At 59.7% G+C, this 21,486-nt stretch overlaps 3 protein-coding genes and 1 non-coding gene across 4 annotated transcripts; 3 read left to right on the top strand and 1 right to left on the bottom strand.

Moving 5' to 3' along the window:
* Positions 1-1,965: 1,965 nt before the first annotated feature.
* SNX33 (sorting nexin 33) lies at positions 1,966-5,748 on the bottom strand. The gene is made up of 2 exons (XM_015279032.4): positions 3,977-5,748; positions 1,966-2,724 (listed from the first exon to the last, which is right to left on the bottom strand). Exons 1-2 carry the CDS (start codon positions 5,385-5,387, stop codon positions 2,471-2,473), a joined length of 1,665 nt encoding a protein of 554 aa, XP_015134518.1. The 5' UTR covers positions 5,388-5,748; the 3' UTR covers positions 1,966-2,470.
* A 207-nt stretch (positions 5,749-5,955) lies between these two features.
* SNUPN (snurportin 1) lies at positions 5,956-14,706 on the top strand. The gene is made up of 8 exons (NM_001080878.2): positions 5,956-6,113; positions 6,183-6,336; positions 7,120-7,224; positions 7,501-7,597; positions 8,205-8,302; positions 8,628-8,705; positions 10,424-10,504; positions 13,768-14,706. The coding sequence occupies exons 1-8, from the start codon at positions 5,959-5,961 to the stop codon at positions 14,095-14,097; spliced, it is 1,098 nt and encodes a 365-aa protein (NP_001074347.1). The 5' UTR covers positions 5,956-5,958; the 3' UTR covers positions 14,098-14,706.
* Positions 12,422-12,529, top strand: MIR6575 (microRNA 6575). Its single transcript, NR_105442.1, has one exon. It is a non-coding gene; the product is annotated as a microRNA 6575 (primary transcript).
* A 1,676-nt stretch (positions 14,707-16,382) lies between the features above and the next one.
* On the top strand, positions 16,383-21,367 carry PTPN9 (protein tyrosine phosphatase, non-receptor type 9). Its single transcript, NM_001293185.2, has 13 exons — positions 16,383-16,441; positions 17,211-17,354; positions 17,440-17,529; positions 17,603-17,727; positions 18,214-18,319; positions 18,805-18,915; positions 19,118-19,446; positions 19,580-19,673; positions 19,825-19,894; positions 19,984-20,062; positions 20,348-20,498; positions 20,575-20,782; positions 20,857-21,367. The coding sequence occupies exons 1-13, from the start codon at positions 16,409-16,411 to the stop codon at positions 21,063-21,065; spliced, it is 1,749 nt and encodes a 582-aa protein (NP_001280114.2). The 5' UTR covers positions 16,383-16,408; the 3' UTR covers positions 21,066-21,367.
* Positions 21,368-21,486: the final 119 nt, after the last annotated feature.

Raw genomic sequence — 21,486 nt, 5'->3', positions numbered from 1 at the left:
GCCACACACCCCATCCCAGGACAGGGACCTGCCCTCCTCTTGCCCCATGTGGGAGCAGCGGGAGGGTGCAGGCTCTGCTGCAGCCTGGCTGTGGGGCTGGTTTCCAGGCACTGCTGCACGCAAACAAACAGGCAGGCCAGCAGGTTTCCTGCAACACCCAGCTGGGCTCAGGTTCCTTGGAAGGCTCCAGCAGCTCTCCCCGCACACGGGCACGCCGCAAGTCTCACTCCCCAGGCAGGGCTGGCTGCACAAAGCATTCCAGCAGCTGCACGGCGCGCATTGACATGCAAGGCAGCTCTGGCCCCATCCCCAGCTCACACCCAGCGCCCGGCAGGCAGCAATGGGGCCTGAGCTCTGCGCAACAACACGCCCAGAAATGGCCACACACCTCCACGTCCAACAGGCTCAGTGCCCTGCCACGCTCCCAAAATATGCGAGGCACGCAGGGATGACGAGGTGCTGCTGAGCCCCAGCTGTGCCCCACATGCATCTGCCTGCTCCTGCTCCCTGCACATGGGCGCTCCCGGCACCGTGTAGTGCTGCCAAACCCATCCCTGCCAACCGGCCCGGCGGGTTCCTTGGCCCTGGCAGTGCTGCCAGTGGCACGGGGACATCACCGTCTCACCTCCTGCACTGCCAGTGCGTCCTGCCCGGGCTTGGCAAGTGCTGCAGTATTGTCCTCCAACAGCCTTCAGGCCAGAGAGAGGCAGGAATAGGGAGCTGGAGCTGTGGGCGTTCTCTGTTGGGTTCTCTTCCCTACTTTGAAGGCTTCGTTGGGGTCTTCCCAAAGTCAAGTTTGTGGTCTCTCATCCACAGACCAAGTGGTGGTAGTGGCAGGCTCTGTCCCTGCACCCACCCAGCCCCACTGTGAGCCCCCAGCCTCACCAGCATCTGGATCTCAATGGGGGGAATGGCTTGGGATGGGAACCCCAGTGGTGAATGGCTTGGGATGGGGACCCCAAAAGGAAATGGTGGGGAATGGGGACAGGAGTGGGGATGGGGTGGGGTGTATGCGGAGTGGGATGGAGCCAAGGTAGGGTGGGGATGGGGTAGAAGAGGGATAGAGTAGGATGGGATCAGGGTGGGATGGGGACGGCGGGGAGGGAGTCAAGATAGGAAGTGGATGGGAAAGTATAGGAACAGGGTGGGATTGGGATGAATTTTGACAGGGTTGGAATGGGATGGAGCCAAGGTAGGATGGAGACAAGGTAGAATAGGGATGAGGTGGGATGGGAACGGAGAAGGATGGGATCAGGCTGGGACGTGGGCAGGGTGAGATGGGAATGGGGTGAGACGGGAATGGTGTGGGATGGGGTTGGGGCAGGGTGGAGCCAAGGTAGGATGGGACCAGTGCGGGGTAGGACCAGGTTGGGCTGGGGACAGGGTGGGGTGGGATGGGGATGGAGAAGGATGGAGCCAAGGAAGGATGGGGACAGGGAAGTACAGGACCAGGGTAGGCTGAGGATGGGGTGGGATGAGAACGGGGTGGGATGAGGATGGGGTGACACGGGATAGGATGGGGATAGGACAGCCTGGAGATGGGGTGGGATGGGAATGGGATGCCGGAGGAAGCACATCCCTCCTCGAGGCTGTCATGCCATCCCAGTGGGGAGGGATGAGGGGGTCAGGGACGGCCGAGCGCAGCGCGCTGCCTTCCCAGCGCCGCGCTTATCCCAACGCCGCCCTGCACGCTGGGGCTAATTTTAACCCTGGAGCCAGGCCAGGCTGGCCCGACTTCCCTCGCTGTGATTTATCCCAACCATTTCCCTTCACAAACACAGCCCTCATGCCAGCCCTGCATGCTCGCCGCCGGGGATGCTCGGGAGGGATGCCCAGCGCCGTGCCCCCTCCGCAGAGCCCTTCCTGGAGCAGCTCTGCTTCCCAGCAACATCCCAGGGACAGAGCGGGGAGGGGGTGGGGGGAGGTTTGTACTGACATTTTTTACTGAAAAGGCTGTGGGCTGGCTTGGTTTTTTGTTTTCGTTTTTTATATCCCTTTTTCCAGTCAACAGCAGTGCTTGAGAAAAGAGATTTCCGTTGGCCTGCGTCTATTTAAAAACTGGTAAAAATGCTGCAGAAACGTTTGCGAAAAAATGGAAAATATTGGGGAGGGGGGGGGGGAAACCAAACCCTCTTCCAAATAAAGATCTTTTTGTGTTTTTTCTTTCCCATCAGAAAAACTTTCAGTGTGCAAAATGTCGACCGCTTGGATTTCTCCTCCCAGTGAGCCACAGTGCTCCACGAGGACGGGGTTTTGGAAGGCTAAAAAGCACCGGGCGGTGCCACGGGGACACACGTCCATCTGTCCCATGGGAGCACCCACGTCCCCACCACGGGGTGGAGGGAAGCCCAAAGGTATTTGGTCACTAGCGTCATGAGTTCCCACCCGTTCTCAGCCCTCCCGAGCAGAGATGCCCTGCGAGGCCGTGGCTGGGAGCGGTGCGATGCGGGACGGGCGGCAGGCAGGCGTGTTAGAGGTTGTCATACATGCGCAGGGTCTTCTCCAGCTGCTGGCTGACGCGCTGGTAGAAGATGATCTGCTGCTTCAGGTAGGACTGCATCATCCTCTTGAAGTCGGCCACGCGCCGCTCGTGGAAGTGGTTCATCTCAGCCTGCAGGGCGAAGCCCACCACGCGGCAGCGCTTGCGAATGCCATCCGCCTCCTCCTGGTCCATCCGGCCCTCGTCGCTCATCCGCTGGCTCTCCTTCACCTTAGCAAAGGCTCCTGATGAGGCAGGGGAGAGGTGAGAACCACGCCAGAGCCCTATGAGGAGCGCTTCAGCCCGTAGCACCGAAGCCCCAGGCTCTGGGGACGGAGCTGAAGCTTTCAGCGGGCTCAGCAGCTGGCAGGCAGTATGCACAGCCCACATCCCGGCCCGCCGTCCCCGCCTGGGAACTGGAGAAACTTTGCTACATAGCACAGCGGGGCTGATAGCGGGATGGAACAGCCGTCGTGGGAGACGGAGTGGGGCAGGACACTGCTGACTGCAGCATCCCGGAGAACGCCTGAGATGCAGCTGATGCTCTGACAGCAGTTTTTCCCCTCCTTCCACGGATTTTTATAGCTCAGTTTCGAAAGAATCCTGCCTGGCTCTGGCCCTGCATTCCTCCCTGTCCTCAGCACAGAGGTTGTTTGCCTGCAAACAGGATCCGGCCTCCAGCGGTCGCTGGGAATTCATTCCCTCTCCCTGCCCCTGCAGGCAGCGCGGACCCGAGGTCCGGGAGGAGGAGGAGGAGGAGCCCTGAGAAAGCAAAGGTTGGAGGCCAAATCCTGCCTTCCGCTCTGCCCACGCGGCCTCGCTTCCGGACGGGATCCAGCCCGCAGTGGTAAACAAAGTCAGGAGAGAGTGCAAGGAAGCAGCCGGGGCTGCTCTTTCTCCTCGTGCTCCTCGTGGGGCAATGCAGGGACCCAAAGCCACGAGCCAACATGGATATCCCCTCCCTGGTGTGGCCTGGGAAGGGTGTGTGGACTTCGCCCCGCTCCCACACCCAGCCCTGGATGTGCGTCACACCCGGACAGAAGCACAGGGCTGGCCAGCCCTGAGAAAGCACCCAGCAGAGGCCCTTCCCTTGTCCCCGGACACTCTGGGACAGACGAGATGCTCTGGTCCTGCCGGCAGGGTGCTGAACCCACTGACCTCTTCTCTAATCTGCAGGGATGTGCGCGCAAAGAATTTGGCCCTGGTTGTGCTGAGCACGTCCAAAACCCGATCAGCCCCAGCAGCACCTCCAGGGCAGGGGTGATCAGGGAACACTGCCACACGTGATGGCCTCCATCCCTACCCCATCCTCATCCTCGTGTCCATGCCTACCCCTTCCTTATCTCCATCCCCACATCCATCAGCATCCCCCATCACCGCACAGCAGAGAGCTGCGTCCCCATCCCACTCCACACACAGGGCCACCACGAAGGACCTGCAGAGCTGCTCTGGCCTCATCCCCAAGAGAGGAGCAGCCCTCCAGGAGAGCCCCCTTACCTTTCTGGAGGTGGATGATGTCTGGGAAGTTGGAGAGGAGCCCCTGGTACAAAGAGAGAGTGTCCAGCATGAGGAAGAGGTCATTCTTGGGCTGCTCGGCAAACATCTCCCCCACAGCCTCGTAGGTCTTGCCCGTGTGGGAGATGGCGTTGTTGAGGGCATCTAAGCTGTACGGGGGGTCCATCTGGAAGGAGTAGCTGATGGCTTGGAAGGCGTTGCCCAGCTTCTGGAACTCCTTGCGGAACCCCCCCACGTGTTTGCGCACCAGCTCGGAGGCCACGTTGGTCAGCTGCAGGACGCTGTCGTCCATCTTCTTGCTGAAGGCCTTGAAGGCGTCCACGCGGTCCTCCACGTCCTGCAGGTCCTGGTGCTCGGTGGGGATCTGGATGGTGAGCAGGAAGCTGGCGCCCACCATCTCGTCCTTCTCCGCCCTCCTCTTGCCCAGCTTCCACTGCTTCTCGTCGCGGCAGCGGAGGAAGTGCTGGAAGCCCTCGTACTGGGACAGCACGGGGTGGCTCGTCATGTGCTCCATCCACAGGATCAGGCGGCGCTTGCGCTTCTCGATGAAGTCCTCCTCGAAGCGCCCCGTGGCCTGCTTCTCGGGCAGGTGGGGCACCGAGATGACGGTGAACTTGTGCAGCAGGCGGTTGTAGAGCCAGTCAAAGTGCTTGTAGCGCCGGTACACGGGCGAGTTGAAGTTGCTGGGGGTCAGCTTGTAGGAGATGTAGCTCTTGATGCCCTTAAATTTGGTCTGCTTGGTGGGGTCCTCCACGGAGCAGATGAACGGGTGAGGGTTGGCTCGCCACTGCGGGCCCTTGGAGCCCATCTCGATGCCGTAGGCCTCGGCGATCTTGGACATGAGGGGCACGTCGCCAAGGATGAAGGCCTCCACGCCCGAGCGCACGAAGCAGGAGAAGCGGTTGAGGTTCCTGCCCACCACGCTGCCCCTCTTGGAGGAGCCCACGCTGTCCTGCCTCTCCAGCGCCGGCTTGGCGCGGGGCGCTCCGTACGGCTCCGCTCCGGCCGCCGGGTGCCCGTTGGCGCCGGCAGCGCCGCGGGGCTCCTCCACCACCGTGCAAGAGTCGTCCCAGTCATCCCAATCGTCGTCGTCGTCGTCCTCGAAGCTGCCTTGGTACGAGAGGCCGGCGGGCGCCGCGCAGAAGCCGTGCGGGTGGCCGGGCGAGCCGGCGGGGCTGCCGGAGCCCTCGGCGTGCCCGGAGCCGGCGCGAGGGCGCACGATCTCCACGTAGGAGGCCGGGAAGAGGCCGGTCTCGCCGCGGCTGTTCCGGCCCTGCAGCCAGCCGTCCAGCGAGCGCTCGCTGAACACCACGAGCTCCTCGTTCTCCTGGATGCTGATCTCCTCCTTGTTTTCGCTCTGGAAGTTGTACAGCGCCCTGCCCCGCAGCGCCATGGCACGGCCTCCCCGCGCCGGAGCGCCGGCGGAGCGGCAGCGGTGCGTCGCGGCCCCGCGCCCGCCTCACTGCAGCGGGGCCCGCACCCCGCGGGCGGGCGGCATCCCCGGAGCGGGGCCGCGGGGCCCGGGGGAGCGCCGTGCGTGCCCCATGCCGCCGCCGCGCCGCTCCGGGCTCCCGTCGGCTAATCGGACGGCCGGCCGATGTATGTATTTACGTCTCTTTGGAAGTTCGCCGCCCGCTCCCCCCCCTCCTCCTCGTCTTCCTCCTCCTCCTCCCGCCCCCCCCACCCCCCCCAGCTCCCCGCAGACCTGCGGCGGGACGGCCGGCCGCTCGCCGCTCGCCGCCGGTGCCGGTGCCGCGCCGCCCGTCGTCACGCACGGCGCGCCGCCCGCCCGCACGCCGCCCCCTGCCGGCCGCCGCCCCGGGGCTCCCGCTGCCGCCCGCCCCCGGTTCCCCCCGGTGTCGCGCCGCCCCGGCCCGCGGGGAGGTCCTCCGGGCCGGCAGGGGGCGCCGCGCCTCACGCCGCTCGCCGGCCGGAAGTGCGTGCGGCGCGCGGCGGGCGTTGCCATGGAGGAGCTGTGCGCGGCGCTGGCGGGCGGCGTGGCCTTGGCGGCTCCCAACAGCCCCGCGGCGCCGCACCCGCGCCTCAGCGCGTACAAAGGCCGCGGGGATCGGCTGGGACAGGCCGAGCGGCGGCGGCGGCTCCTGTGTCTGCAGAGAGAGTGAGCGGGCGGGGGGCCGCAGTGTCGCTGGGCCCGGTAAGTGCGCGACTCAACGCTTCCTTCCCGCAGGAGGCGGCTGGACTACGTGAACCATGCCCGCAGGCTGGCGGAGGGGGACTGGGCCGGCGTGGAGAGCGACGAGGACGGGGGGGAGGATGGCGACGGGGAGGAGGAGATGGAGGTGGACGCCGGCAGGAGGCTGCCCAAGCGCTACGCCAACCAGGTGAGGGGCGGCCCGAGGGGGGCGCCGGGGGGGGGGTGGGAACCCTCGGAACGGGGGTGTGCGGCCCTAAATGTGCCCCGAGGATTGGAACGCCTCCGTGCGAGGACGGGCTGAGAGCTGGGCTGCCCTGCACCGGGAGGGGAAGGCTGTGGGGAGAGCTGGGAGCGGCCTTCTGTGTCTAAAGGGGAGTATAAGGAAGGGGACGGGCTGTGAGTACCCTGATGGGACTGTAGGTGTCCCTGTTCGTTGCTGGGGGGTCGGATGAGATGGCCTTCTAAGGTCCCTTCCAACTCCAGCTGTTGTGTGACCTTGTGTCCCATTGCACAGTAGATGAGTTTTCTGAGCCTCAGTTGGTTCCAGGAGGTGTCTGGGGTGCCATAGCCATGCGCTGAGGGATCTGAAGATGGCCACTACTCTGCTCTCATCTCTCCGGCTGTTCAGGAATCCCAGACCTTTGCCATATACTTAAATGAAGTCGAGAGTTGATGTGGGGACCGAGGTGCTGGGGTGCCCTGGTGAGGAACGTGAGCCCCATGCTGTACTCCAAAGCTTGGTCAGCAGCTGGGGAGCAAGAGAAGGAATCTAGGGGAAGAGTATGGTACACAGCTCAGTTAAAGGCAGATGGATGTTGTGATCTGGGGTGGTGAGCAGTACAGTGTGTCTGAAGGACATAGTGTGGCTGTAGGAGCTGAGTCAAAACCGTCCAGCTTTATCCTTGAGCTGCAGGTTTTCCATAGCTGTAGGAGAGTTGTCACCGACTGCTTCTTCTGGATTTCTGCCTAGCTGATGCTGTCTGAGTGGCTGGTCGATGTCCCCGTGGATCTGGAGCAGGAATGGATCGTGGTGGTGTGTCCTGTTGGGAAGAGGGCGCTGGTGGTGGCCTCCAGGGTAAGAGATGGCAGCAGAGATGTCTTAGAACCCAGTAAGGGAGCTTGGCCTGGCTCCTGTGTTCTTACTGTGCCCACCAACACAAGGCTGCCTTGTGAGCTGCAGGCGTTTGGGTGCTGGGAGCTGTGCTGAACAGCCAGATCTCTCCTGCAGGTGGGCTGTGTGGCAGGCTCTGGGGGGGCAGCCTGCACTCCGGCACCTTGGGTGCCATCGCTGCTGTGACAGGAGGGTGGCGAGCCTGTTCATGCCACTTCTTTTTCTCCTGTTTTCTTGCAGGGTTCCACAGCAGCTTACACCAAGAGTGGCTTCTGTGTCAACAGGTTCCCATCCCTGCTGCCAGGGGGAAACCGGCACAATACAATGAATGAGAAAGGTAACATTCTGAAGAGGCTTTTGATCTAGGTAGATAGGTAGAAGAGAACCACTGGCTTTTCCCTGTGAGCACGTGCACCCACAGGCATAGCGGTGCTCCTCTGGGCCCCAGCATTGTGCCCTTTTTTGGTGGCTGGGGTTAGTAAGCTTCAGGATGTTCATGTATTTCTGAGCATCAGTAGACACAGACAGTCTCAGATACCTTTATGCTAGATAACATTTCTTCTAGTTATCTGCCTAGCTAATTGGTGCTCTCAAACTTCAGCATCTTCTCTCTGTAGCAGAGCTGCTTACAGCATGATGTTTATTAGTACCTTGTTCAGTTGCTTTGCTCCCTTTGAGGAGGTGTTACTGGTGGATGAATGCATTTCCTGAAATATGCCTTTGCTTGATGTGGCTTTGGGTGGTACCCTTGGAGCCCTGTTGGATTCTTTGAGCTAAAAGCTTTTTGTGGTCACATCCCCTATTAGCAGAAGGGGTTCTCTTTGCACCTCTTGGCCTTACATCTGTGCTAGAGCTTAATGCAGGAGAGATTTGATCTGGCACTTGCCCAGTGGGTTGGGCAGCGTGAGGAGTGCATCTGGACCTCCTTGTGTTTGTGTGTGCAGTGTACTGTATCTTGGACTGCATCTACAATGAAGCAGAGCAGACGTACTACATCCTCGATGTGATGTGCTGGAGGGGACACCCTGTTTATGACTGCCAGGTACTGAATCTCTCCTATCTGCCTTCCCCTGTGCTCCCTGTTCTGGGAGCTGCTTTGCAGCTGGAGCTGCTCACAGCCCGATGTGCAGCAGCTTGGATATTTCATCTCTGCAGCAGTGTCCCTGTCACTTACAGCATAGGGACTGTGGAAATTTTGGGGGGTTATTTGGAGAAGGAGCAAAGGCTGGCACGTCAGTTGGTTCTGCAGCTTGTAAGTCTCCTGTGTGAGTGCGGAGGAACGGAGGCACAGGTCTGAACTGCAGCCCCACAGGTGCTGATGGGTGATGCATGGTGGATAATAATTCAGCCTCTGTCTCCTTTCTCAGACTGACTTCAGATTCTTCTGGCTCTCCTCAAAGATCCAAGAGGAGGAAGGGCTGGGAGAGAAAAGCAGGATTAATCCGGTAAGTTCTTTTGTAGTGGGAGGAGGAGGAGGGTGGGGGGTAAGCTCTCCTGTTCAGCAGGCTTCAGCACTTTTGTTCACAGGCGGAAGCTTTGCTCCTTTTTTTTGTTGTTGTTGTTGGTTTTTTTCCCCTTACAGATCAGGCTTCAAAGCGTGCTTCTGATGAAATGGGCTGACATGTTCAGGATGTAAATAGAACCACTGAATATTGTAAATGAATGTGGGTTTTTTCTTTCCAGCCAAAGTGCTGAGGGAGATCACGCTGCAGGGTATCAGCTAACTTCCACACTGTTTTTAGCTTTCACTTGGAATGGAAAACCAGTGTGGTTTCTACGGGGCCGGTGTTGATTGGCAGCCTGATTACAATGGGGATTATTCGTTGGTAGTTTCATGGGCTCACAAAGCAGGGGTAAAAGACCATGAAGCTTTAGCCTGGACTCCTGCTCGAGCCAGTCCCTGAAGTTGTAGGGGTGGATGCTGCATTGCCCCCTGAAGTCCCTATTGAGCAAGGATAATAGTATTGAAGTCTTTGAAGTCTTGCGTGGAGGTCAGACCTGGCACCCACAGCAGCTTAGAAAGTGATTTTTGGGAACAGACATAAGGGGATTTGTCAGCCTGGCTTATGGAGTGTGTCTTGCAAGGCGGGATGTGATTGCTGTGTGGCCACCCGTGTGTGCTCGGGCACAGCAAGCAGAGCAGCTCCTGAGGGTGGAACAGATTCATCATTAATGGGGATGAAGGCTCCTGTGCCAGCAGCGGAGATATCTTTGCTTGGAGTACATCCTGTTCTCACTCCAATGAGAATATCCAGAACACAGCTACCTACTGAAGGGGGGCTGGGGGTGGGGAGTCGTTTCAGCTTTCATTTCCTAGGTGGAAAGGTTTGCTTGGCTGAGCCAGCAGCCTGGAGCAGACATCTGTCTGCTTTGCATCCTGCTCAGAGGTCATCACTTTCTATTTCGGTTAAAAGAGCATCTCAGGGTCAGCTCCCCTGAAAAGTCCTTCCTGCAGCCTGAGATGCTGGAGGAAAAGGTATCGGGAGCACATGGGAGCTGCGTGCAGAGTCCCTGCTGTCTGTATCTCTAACAAGATGCCAGAGGGGATCATTTGGAACTGGGATGGCCTACATGCAAAATACCTGGAGTAGGTTGTTCTGAGCGCTCTGTTTTTGTGCTGTCTGGACATGATGGTAACAAGCCTCAGGTTTTCTTGTAAAGATCACTTCCTATTGCTGGAAGGGGATGTGTAAAGCAGCAGAGACCATTCCTATCCCTGTCCTCTCTGAAGGTCGAGCTGACTGTTGTAAGTTTTCATGCAAGTATTTACTGTCACATCAGTGTGATATGACTGGCATCAGGGAATGACTTAGTCCTGTCACTTTGATTTCCCCACCCAGGGTTTGCTTGGGAATTGCTGTTAGAATCACAGCAGAGGTTTGCCTGTCCCAGCAGATGTCAGGGTTGGCCTGTTCCTCCACTGAGCCCATCCATGCATTTGGACCCCTGGTAACCTGCAACAGGAAGGCCAGCAATTTAATGATGTGCTCTCTGCCTGAGACCTCCTGTCTGGTTACTTTGTCTGCCTGTTATTCATCCGGTTGCTCATGTTAGATTTTGTACCAAGGGAAGGCTTCCTCCTTAACCACCTCCAGTTCGGTGAATTGTTTGAGGTTTTAAGCCATGTCATTTTCTCTCTTCTAACCCTCTTTTGCTCCCTCAGTACAAGTTCGTGGGCCTGCAGAACTTCCCCTGCACCTCGGAGAGCCTGTGTGAGGTGCTGACAACGAACTTCCCCTTCGAGGTGAGAACGTGCAGTTGAGCTGGTCAGTGAGAGTTAAACCCCAGTGTTCCCTGTGCTTGGATTGTCCTCTGTGCCTGGGGGGATGACTGATGCAGATGCCTAGATTGCCTCCAGAAGCAGCAAAACTCACATCCGTGTGGAAGTGTGATGGACAGCTGATCTTTTTAGAGTCAAAGCTGGTACTACATGCTGCCATAGTGTGCTCAGTTATGTGGTGGGGTTTCCTGGGAGGTCTGTGAGGTAGGCAGGCTGGTGTCTTTCTCTGACATCTGCCACAGGCTCTGTGTCTCCCTAGTCTGGATGCTACCATCTGTCTGTGCACGGCATCCAGCTGTCCTGCCTCTCCTGAGGAGGAAACAGAGCAGTGTGTTTAAACTCATAGCAGTTTCTGCAGGGTTCAGGTTACAGTAATGGGCAGCTAGGACATGCTAGGGCAAACGGCTGCAGCAGAAATGGCTGGGATGGGTTCAGATAGGTCTGTCCTGCTGCTGCCACTGGATCTTGTGGGGTGGGGTTGGGGGAGTGGAGGGGTAGGGAATGGTGTTAGCTGTTTTTTGCTTCTGGTCCAGAACCAGCAGCCTCCTGCCTCTGGGTCCTGCTGGCAGAGGTGGACATTCCCCCAGGGAGAGCAGCTGAGCAGGACTATGCATTTGCTCTTCCAGCTGTAGGAGCAGTGCTGCTCAGCCTCTCTGACCTGTGGGAGGAAGAAGGGCAGGACAGGCAGCAGTGTGCCAGGCAGTTGCTGTGTGTGGCTGTGAGCAGTGAGTCAGAAGCCCTAGTGCAAACAGCTCAGCAGCTTTTGGTGGCTACCCTGGCTTACCTGGCACTGAAACAGAAGAGGACGGGGAAGCCAAAAGCCACACTGATTTAAGCATGCCTCTTGTTCTCTCCTGGCTCCACTTAGTGATTAGTGTAAGTGCAAGCTTAAACTTACAGGAGATTGATTTGGCTGTGCATTAAAGCCAGGGCAGTCACCAGAGGAAGTCCAAGTGGCAGTGGCTGGCTGACCGTGCCAGATCCTGCTCTGAGCACAGGTAGGGGAGTGGGAGTGTTAGCTGAAGGAAACCTGGGATGCCTTATTGACTTGCTCAATGACAGATGCTCCTGCCTGCCTCAGTCTCTTCCAGGGAAAGCTTTATGACTTCCAGAGGCCTTTACTCTCTGACAAAAGGCGTAAGAGCATCCCAACTTATGGAGAGAGGCCCCTGTGGAATGCAGGGGGACTGCAGGAGCTGGGCAGGTGCTCCATGTGCTCCAGCTGTGTTTGTCCCCAGGTTCCCTGGTCAGTGTGTCAGGGCACGACCCCAGCAAGAAGAGAAAAGCGGTGTAGTTTGGCACAAAGACAGCCCCACAGAAACCACGCTGCTGTTCCCAGGAATGAAGCTCCCCATGTGCCACAAGAGGGAGCCCGAGAAATCCCCGTGAATAACTTCAAGCAACGGGGCAGCCAGAACTGAACTTCACAGGAGGCAAAAATACAGCTCATGCAGCGTAATAGATATCTCCTTATGCCTGGTCCCAGCATCCTGGGATGAACCACGCTAAGCATGTTTGTTCAGTTGACTGGCGCTGTGTTTTTTTGGAGGGGATCTTATTTAAGAGCTCCTGAGCTACCAATGGATCTGAGAGAAACAGCATGCACGTTTCTAGAAAGGCAAAGGAGAGCCAAAGGCTGAGACTCTGTGTTGTGGAGCACCTGAAATGCGACAGAGCACGGCCATGAAACATGAAATCCTGCCAAGCTCAGAAGGTTCAGCTGTATGGAGATGCTATTGGCCCATAGCCTGGTGAGGCTGGTGTCAGAGCAGTGACTCGGGATAGGGACGTGGCCAACAACTGAGATGATGACAGCTAGAAGGAGTATGGGAACTGCAGTAACTTAGGAGAAATCAGGGGAAGGAATTACATGACCTAACCCTCTGCTAGGCAGAATCCTTTGGTTTTGTCAGCTTGGGGAAGCTCTTTGGAGCGTTTTGAAAGGCAGGAGTTTTCCCAGGCTGATGTCACTAGAAGATTCCTGTAGATGCTGCAGAGTCCCCATTGCTCAGAAGGGGCTGTGCATTTGCTGGGATGTGCAGGCCCAGGAGAGGGTGGTGGCGTGGTGCCACAGGGCCTGGCTCCTCCCCTCAGGCCTTCCTGGGACATGAGGAGAGGGAGAAGCTTTGCACTTCAGATATCCAGCCAGTTTCACAAGCTCATGCTGTTTACTGGGCTGGTTTCCTGTTTCTCTAGGACAGGAATCCCCCTTCTCTGGAATTATTTTGCAAGCTCTTCACAGTGACCAAAAGTCGTGGACTTCAGTAGTGCAGTAGGCAGCATGGCCCTGCAGGAAGCTAGTGCCCAGGAGCAGAGATGGACACATGCCTGCTCTGTTGTCAGCCATGCCTTGACTCCATATGATGTAGGTGCTGCTCTGCTCGGGGGCTGCAGCCGCAGGAGGGGCCCGGGAGCATTTGGGGCCACGTCTTGCAGCCCAAAGTGGGCTCTTCTCATCTATTCTGCCCACTCAGCCACTCTTATTCATGGGTAAATAGCCTTTAAGAGCCCGCGAGGCCGAGCTAAATGAGCACCGCCTCCAATGCCGGTCGATCTGCAGCAGGATCTGACCTTGCAGAGTGCTCCCCTGGGAAGCACAGGAAAAAAGAGGCCGGGGAGGGGGGGAATACTGAAGCGTGGTGGGGAAGTGCAGAAAACGTCAGCCGGCTGCAGTACTGCCCAGTGTGGAAATAGCAGCACGAAGAGTTGGGGTCCGAACCTTCAAAGTTCTGAGTGCCCTTAACTGTCATTGATTGCTGGAGAAGTTCTCTCTTGGGAAACATTAAGAATTGCTTTTGCATAAGCAAGCTGAAAGAGCTGTAGCAGTGTTAGGAAGCAGAGCTCCTTGGCGTCACACGCTCTGACTAATTACTCTCCAAATGTATTATTTAAAATAACCCTAATCCAGTAAAATGGTCTTTTTGTGTGCTGCTTTGTTCAGAAGCTGGATGGCTTTTCTGCAGAATGGGATCATAGCAACCAGAGGAGGAGTGCTGGTCCCTGCTGACATCAGTCTCAATCTGTTTGCCTTGGGTGACTTAAAGCCATCCAGCGGCCGCTGGACTCGTGCTGATCATTCAGGACGGGAGATCTGCAGGTTTCCTCTTTCCCTTCAGCTTGAGGACAGCCGATCCAGCTGGCAGAGGTGTCTGAGAAGCAGTGATGTGACCCAGCGCTCCCTCATTCACCTGCAGCAGCTTCTCATCTGCCGTCTCTCCTTCCTGCAGGTCGACGGACTTCTCTTCTACCACAAGCAGACCCACTACACCCCTGGCAGCACCCCGCTGGTGGGCTGGCTGAGGCCATACATGGTGCCTGACATCCTGGGGCTCACTGTGCCCGCCACGCCGCTCACTGCCAAACCAGACTATGCTGGGCGCCAGCTCCAGCAGATCATCGAGAGCAAGAGGAGTAAAAAGCTGGCAGCAGGCAAGGCTCAGCCGAGCGCCGAGGCAGCTGCTAGGAATGGACATTACGAGCTGGAACACTTGTCCACCCCTCAGCCAGCTAATTCTGCACAGGGCCAGGAGGAAGCAGGGAGTCAGATGGAGAATTAGGAGGATGTGACAGAGCAGGGGGTAAGGAGGATGCTAAAGGTCCTCTGCTTCTCGCTGTCACTCACACTTCCCAGGAGGTGGGCAAAGGTAATAATTATAGGATGGCTTTGTATAAAGGGCACGAAAATGGAGTGTGTTGCTCCAAGTGCCACTGGATTTTTTTGCCAGGGTCTTTAGCAGGGCTCTGGTTTGCTGCAGAGGTGGTTCTGCAGTGTGAAATGATCAGGCCCGAGCTGCAGGCTCCCAGCTCAGCCCCTGCTGCCTGGCCTGGCCGTGCTCCTGCTGGGAGTGGTGCTCAGGGTGGGTGGCTCGGGGTGCTTCAGCCTTTGCTGGCTGAGGCCTTAATGGAAGTTTTTTGCAGTCAGTCTGCTTCTAGTAAGGAAAGTTTGCAGCAGGCTGTGGTAGCTCCCCAGGCAGGGCTTTCCATGCCCACGTGTTACTGAGAAATGCAGTTTCCTTGCCTTGCAGCCAGCCCTGCCTCCAGCCTCGCTCTGCCTGAGCCCACAGCCTGTGTGCTGGGCTGCTCTCTGCAGGGGGAGGAAGGAACGATTGCGCTCTCGAAACGTTGCCATTGATTGTGCCAAATAAAAGGCTTCTCAGAAATACAAATCCTTGAGTGCCTTCCTGCTACCTCAGGGGGAATGCACGCTGTGCCTCCCAACAAGGCATTAACAGCCTGGTTTGTGGCACTGGCTGAAGGCTTTGGTTCTCCCAAGCACAGGGAGGAGCTCCAGCCCTTACCTGCTTGCTCCCCTGTGCCAACTCGCTTTGCAGGCAGGGCCACTGTGTCCCCCTGTTGCAATTTCAGCAGAGCAGATACCATTATGCCCACTGACCCGGCATTGTTTTGGATGGGGAGGTTAAAAAGCTGAAGCGGAGCCCCTGGAGCCATGGAGATGAATTACCAAGCAAAAACGTGGCTCTGGGCATCTCCTCCCAGCGCCTCCGGAGCAGGGCTGCGCCCAGGAGGAGGAAGGCAGAGCAGAGCTGGTGCGTGCAGATAGCGGCAACACGCGTGTTCTGCCCTCACACCCCTTTTTGCCCCCCCCCCAGAAAACGCTCCGGTCTATGCTACACACGAGGGCTGCTTCCACCGCCTGACCGGGCTGTACCTGCGGGCAGCGGGAGCTGTCAGCGCTGCGGTGGGGGCTCAGTGGGAGACAGGGCCGGCCCCGCTCCGCTCCGCTCCCTAGTGGGGAGGAGGCGGCACCCCGGCCCCGGGGCTGTTTCTCGGCTCGTCCCCAGCCCGGTTCTGCTGCTGCCGGGCATCCCTCGGGATGAGCCGCAGCTCGGGTTGCAGCCACGCGCTGCCCCTCGGCCATCTGCCGACGTGACGGGCGGGAGAGAACCGCAGCTGCGAGGGGCTGCGGGCTCCGCTCGATGGCCGAGAGCACGCTGATGCCGCTGTTCCCCTTCTCAAAGCAGCCCCCGGGCCGGAGAAAAGGAAGGGCGAAGGGGAGCGTGCGTTTGGAGAGGGGCTGCGGGGGGGGGGTCAGCCCTACGCCGCCGCGACCGCGGTCGGGGCAGGGGCCGAGCCGCTTCTCTCTGCCCTTTCTTCCATTTTCTGCGAGTTAGGTGCAAACCCTCCGGCTGCGGGCGCGCTGCCAGCGCGCAGCTCCTCGGCCGAACAAAATGTCCCCGGCCCGGCTCCGGCTGCGGCGCGCGGACCCCCGGCCCCGGGACGCCCCCCCCCCCGGGGCGGTGCCACCCATCCCGAGCGGGGCCGGGTCGTCGCTTCCCGGGTGGCAGAGCCCGGTGCCGGCAGCCCCCGCCCCGCCGCGCTTCCTGCCCGCCCCTCCCTCCGTCGGCGGGCCGGGCGCAGGGGAGGGGGCTGCGGGCGCTTCCTGCCACCGCCCCCGCGGGGCAGCGCCGGGCGGAGCGGAGCGGGGCGGGGAGCGGCGGCGGCCCAACCCCCAGCCGAGCGGCGCGGCGCTTCCCGGGGCGAGCGGAACTTCCCGGCGCTTTGCGATCCTTACACATTTTTTTCTTTTTTTTTCCCCCTTTTTTTTTTAACGTTTTTCTTTTCATTTTAAGATTTGTATTTGTATTTCGTTTCCATTTTCTTTTCTTTTTTTATCTCATTTTCTCCTATCCTTTCTTATTCCGTTTCCATTCCTCGCTCCATCTATATCCCATCTCCCCGCTCCCTTCCCATCCTCTCTTCCCTCCCCGCTCACGGCCGCGGACACCCCGGGGCGGAGCCGCCGCCGCCGCCGCCGAGCGGCCGCCAGGGAGGGGCGGGTGTCCGCAGCGCCGCCGCTCCGGGGATGGGCTCCGCCGCCTAGCACGGCCCGCCCGGCCCGGCCGCAGCATGGCCGCGGAGCTGAGCGCCGAGGAGGAGCAGGTAGGTACCGGCCGAGCGGAGCAGCATCCCCGACCCTGCTGCGAGCACCCGAGCGGCGGACGGCTTTTCTCCCCCTGCATCCACGCAGCCTCCGTAGACGCAGCGCAGCCCCTTGGCTCCCCCGTCTGCCCCTTATCCGCCCCATCTGCACTCCCCGTGTGTGCATGCCCTCTCACCCATCCCCATTCCTTCCCGTTACGCAGCCCCCTGCTCATCATCTCCATCCCCGCCCCGGGTCTCCCCCGGGCTCTGCCCCGCCGCCGTTACGGAGCCGCCCCCCCCCCCGTGCCGGTGGGGCTGCGTGGGGCTGTGTGAGGCTGCGTGGGGCTGTGTGGGGCTGTGTGCACGCTCTTCCCACGCCCCGCGCCTCCCGTGACGTCCCGGCTTCCTCCCCGGCCGTGCGTCACCGCAGGAGGATGTTGCTGGGCTCGGGAGCGGGGCTGGCGGCCGAGCATCGCCCTGGGATGTGCGGGTGGGAAGGGGGGCTGTCCCAGTGCTGGGGGATCTGGGACGCGGCAGTGACGCAGTGCTTGGCTTTTTTTCCCGATATCTCTCCTCCTGCTCGGTTTCTCTCGAGAGGATGGGGAGTCTTCCATGGTAAATTGCATTTTGGGGCGCAGCTGGTGCTGGCCCATCTGACATCAGTTCAGAACATCAGCCCGAGCGCCAGCCTTGCTCGTCGCCCGTGTTACACCACCCAGCTCTCCCCCATCAAATTGCCCTTGGGGAGTTTGGGGGATGCTAATGGGAATGCCCTTCCGTCCTGCAGGCCACCAAGCAGTTCCTGGAAGAGATCAACAAGTGGACAGGCCAGTACAATGTGTCCCCGCTCTCCTGGAACGTGGCCGTCAAGTTCCTCATGGCCCGCAAGTTCGACGTCCTGCGAGCCATTGAGCTCTTCCACTCCTACCGGGTACGTAGGGGGGGCTCGTGGGGTCACACGTCCCCCTGTGTCCCTGCGTGTCGTGCTGGGGGGTCACGCCGTGTCCCTGCCACAGGAGACGCGGCTCAAGGAGGGCATCGTGAAGCTGAAGCCACACGAGGAGCCGCTGCGCTCGGAGTTGCTCAGCGGCAAGTTCACCATCCTGGTAGGTGCACGGTGTGATGCGGCACCACGCGGTGCTGCCTGCGGGCACGCTGTGACCTCGCTTTCTCCCACAGAGCGTTCGGGACCCCTCGGGGGCCTCCATTGCCCTGTTCACAGCCAAGCTGCACCACCCCAGTCGCAGCGTGCAGCACGTGGTGCTCCAGGCGCTCTTCTACCTGCTGGACAGGGCCGTGGAGAGGTGAGCCGAGCCCAGTGTTCCAGCACTGCCTTGTGTTCTGGATGCTGCTTTGTCGCTGCTTGCAGACCGAGCTCTGTTAGCTCTGTTGAAGTAGCCTATAAGCAGCCGCTTGCCCTGTGTTTGCATGCCAAGGATTGATGACAGCCTGTTTAGAAGCCTTCCAGGCATGGCAAAAATCAGTGGCATCCTTGAGGCGTCCGCATGTGCCTTGTGTCACTGTGCTGGGGATCTCCGGCCCTTGGAAAGCCCCGGCCCTGGGAGCCCTGCTGGAACACAGAGCCCAGTCACCCCGTTCTTGGAGCTGGGCTCTGTGGGCTGAGCTACTGTGGGCAGTGCAGCTGGGATGGGCTCAGGGTGGGTGTGAGGGAGAGGCAGCTTTGGGCGCTTCGTCTCACTGGGAACACAGAGGGGACTCTCCTGGGGTCACCGAGGGATGCAGGGCGCATGCATGATCTTGGAGTGATGTTGCTCTTTCTTCCTCCCCAGTTTCGAGACGCAGAGGAATGGGCTGGTGTTCATCTACGACATGGCGGGCTCGCAGTACACCAACTTCGAGCTGGACCTCAGCAAGAAGATCCTCAACCTGCTGAAGGTAGCGGCAGCAGGGATGCAGGGATGGGATGGAGCTGAATGGGACGAGATGGGGTGGGATGGGGGGATGCAGGAGGTTGGGTGCCATCCACAGCCCCAGCCCCTCGGGGAGGTGCAGGCACTGGGAGGGGATCAGCTGTCCCCACGCGCTGGATTCCTCGCACAGCTGCTGGCAGCGCTTTCATGAAAACAGATGCAAATTATTTTTTAATGGTGCTGGCATTTCGTGCCTCCTCCCTTCTCCGGAAAAAGAGCTCCCAGTAAATAGCAGCTGGGGCTCAAAGCTCCGCTCCCGCCCTCACCGCTGGCTCACCAAGCCCAGCCCTCTGCTGGCCACATGGAAATCGGTGTGGATTGGAGCATGGACTGTGCTGGGAGCCGCTTCGCCCCGGGTCCCTGCAATTGTCACTGCTGTGGGGACACTCTGTGCGTGGGTTAGTCCTGCAGCATGGAGCCGAGCCGTCCCCGAGCCCTCACTGTCCGCAGGGCGCTTTCCCGGCAAGGCTGAAGAAGGTGTTCATCGTGGGAGCGCCCATGTGGTTCCGCGTGCCCTACTCCATCATCAGCCTGCTGCTGAAGGAGAAGCTGCGTGAGAGGGTGAGTGTGGGGGCTGCAGGCTCCTGGGGGCTGGGAGCTTTAAAGGGAAAGAAAATGAGCCACGTGGGAGAAGATAAACTTGGTTGCTGCTTGAAACAGTGTGCCCAAAGATCCCTGCTGCTTGTCAGAGCTGCGTGCAGCCTGGGAGCTGAGGAGGGCCCTCCTGCTGGCTGAGCTGAGTGGCCATGCCTGTCCTCTGCAGGTGCAGATGGTGAAGATGTCGGAGCTGAAGGAGCACCTGCCCCGCGAGTGCCTGCCCGAGACCCTCGGCGGCTGCCTCAAGCTGGACCCGCTCAGCTGGAACTGCCGTTTCCTACCGCAGCAGAACGGGCACCCTGACCCCCTGGATGAGCTTATCCTGGTGCCATTGGTGACCCCCCGCGACAACGGCTCGCTCCATGTGCCCGGCCCCAAGGCCCTCACCCCACAGGAGCTGCTGGAGCACATCAGCCGCAAGCAGAAGCGTGGCATCTATGAGGAGTATGAGGACATCCGGCGCCGGAGCCCAGCCGGGACCTTCGTCTGCTCCTTGTGAGTCGAGTGGGGCGGGAGGGACGGCGGGGACCTGGTGCATGCTACTCCCCAGGCTGCAGCCAGGTGATGGCAGCAGAGCCCCGGGCATTGCCTTGGGATGCCCCGCTGCCCTGCCCTGTCCCTGCCCCAGGGCGCCCTACAACCAGGAGAAGAACCGTTATGGGGACGTGCCCTGCCTGGACCAGACCCGCGTGAAGCTGGCCAAGCCCTACAGCCGCCCAGAGGTGAGCCCCCCTCGCATCCTGCACTGTTCCGCCAGCCCATCCCTGACACCCAGCACCTGGGTTCTCGCTCATTTCGCTTGCTTGGAGCTGAGCCCAGGGGTCATGCTGAAGTCATCCCCGTGGTGCACTCATGCCATGTCATTGTCCGCAGCTGACTGACTACATCAACGCCAGCTTCATGGATGGCTACAAGCAGAGGAACGCGTACATCGGGACACAGGGTAAGGGCCACGTGTTCCCATGTCCGTGGATGCCCGGGGACTGCCTGTAGTGCCCAGCCCCACTGAGTGACAGCAGGCTGTCCTTGCAGGGCCCCTGGAGAACACCTATGGTGACTTCTGGCGCATGGTGTGGGAGCAGAACGTCCTGGTGATCGTGATGACGACTCGGTGAGTGCCCTGGGTGGCAAAAGGAGTGGTTTTGCTATTGGATCAACTGCTGTCACAGCCGGAGAGCGGTGCTTTGCATCCCAAAGGAATGGGACACCCTGAAAAACACCTCTGTGCAACGCAGAGGAGAGCCAGCGGTGTTCTGCTGCCCGCATACCTGGTGTCCCTAAGCTGCCCCGGTACAGAGCACTGCAGAGGGATGCTGCAGGCCCTTGGGGGACACAGGGCACCACGTGATGCTGGCAGGGAGGACGTTGCCCCCCTGTCACCATGTCCCATCCGCAGGCTGGAGGAGGGGGGCAGGAGGAAGTGCGGCCAGTACTGGCCCCTGGAGAAGGATTTCCAGATGCGTTTCGGGGCGCTGACCATCACCAACCTGGGCGTGGAGAACCTCAGCCATTACAAGAAAACCATCCTAGAGATCCACAGTGCCGAGGTGTGTGCTAAGGGCTGTGTGCCCAGCGGCTGCCGTGGGGCTACCCCATCCCACTGACCCCCTCACTCACCCCTAGGGCAGGGAACGGCGGTTGCTCTCGCACTTCCAGTACCTGAGCTGGCCGGATTACGGCGTGCCCTCGTCGGCAGCCACGCTCATTGACTTCCTGGGGGCCGTGAAGCAGCAGCAGCGTGTGGCTGTCAGCGCGTTGGGACCGCGCTTCAAGGGGCACCCGGGGGGCCCTCCGATCGTGGTGCACTGCAGCGCCGGCATCGGCAGGACGGGTAAGGAGGACAGCACGGGGGGGATGGATTGCATTGCAGCGCGTCGGCTGAGCGATGCTTGCGCTCGTCCGCAGGTACCCTGTGCGCTCTGGACATCTGCCTGTCGCAGCTGCAGGACGTGGGCACGCTGGACATCCAGCAGACGGTGCAGCGCATGAGGACGCAGCGCGCCTTCAGCATCCAGACCCCGGAGCAGTATTACTTCTGCTACAGCGCAGTGCTGGAGCACGCCCAGCGCCGCGGCCTGCTGCCTGCCGGCCAGAAGGGCTCGGCCGGGCACTGACACAGCCCTGCCAGCCGGGAACTGTGCCTTACTTCAAGCAAGCCGGGGGGCAGGAGGAGGAGGCTGGGAAAAAGGGGTCGGGGTGGTTTATTTGGTAATTTTCTCCTTTTTTTGGTGTCGTTTTTTTTTTTTGTCTCGGTGGGACCATCTCGACTGTAACGCAGAGCCCTGAGGGTGTGCGTTCCCAGCACGGCTGCATCGGGAACTTTATACTGTAATAAGCTCTTCGAATGTGTATATTCTTATTTTTTTATCATCCCGGAGCGTGGGGGAGGAGCTTTTTTCGTTGTTTTTTTTTTTTTTCTTTTTTTTTTTTTTCTTGTGGTATTTAACATTAAGGAGCGATCTCATCTCCAGGCTGGTTTTTCGTCGCCCCCGCCCCACACAGCCCCCCGAGGGCGGTCCGGCGGTGACGAACGGC

The sequence above is a fragment of the Gallus gallus genome, chromosome 10 (assembly GCF_016699485.2).
Source record: "Gallus gallus isolate bGalGal1 chromosome 10, bGalGal1.mat.broiler.GRCg7b, whole genome shotgun sequence".
Classification (NCBI taxonomy): Eukaryota; Metazoa; Chordata; class Aves; order Galliformes; family Phasianidae; genus Gallus; species Gallus gallus.
Note: the sequence above shows the minus strand (reverse complement) of the source record. Positions and strands in the feature narration are given on the sequence as shown.

Excerpts from the sequence above, each read along its gene's own strand:
- SNX33 (XM_015279032.4), bottom strand. The coding sequence starts at position 5,387 with ATGGCGCTGCGGGGCAGGGCGCTGTACAACTTCCAGAGCGAAAACAAG. Across the intron at positions 2,725-3,976 it reads CATCATCCACCTCCAGAAAG|GAGCCTTTGCTAAGGTGAAG; the intron begins GTAAGGGGGCTC and ends CTGCCTCATCAG.
- PTPN9 (NM_001293185.2), top strand. The coding sequence starts at position 16,409 with ATGGCCGCGGAGCTGAGCGCCGAGGAGGAGCAG. Across the intron at positions 16,442-17,210 it reads TGAGCGCCGAGGAGGAGCAG|GCCACCAAGCAGTTCCTGGA; the intron begins GTAGGTACCGGC and ends TCCGTCCTGCAG. Across the intron at positions 17,355-17,439 it reads AGCTCTTCCACTCCTACCGG|GAGACGCGGCTCAAGGAGGG; the intron begins GTACGTAGGGGG and ends TCCCTGCCACAG.
- SNUPN (NM_001080878.2), top strand. The coding sequence starts at position 5,959 with ATGGAGGAGCTGTGCGCGGCGCTGGCGGGCGGCGTGGCCTTGGCGGCT. Across the intron at positions 6,114-6,182 it reads CTCCTGTGTCTGCAGAGAGA|GAGGCGGCTGGACTACGTGA; the intron begins GTGAGCGGGCGG and ends TCCTTCCCGCAG. Across the intron at positions 7,598-8,204 it reads CAATACAATGAATGAGAAAG|TGTACTGTATCTTGGACTGC; the intron begins GTAACATTCTGA and ends TTGTGTGTGCAG.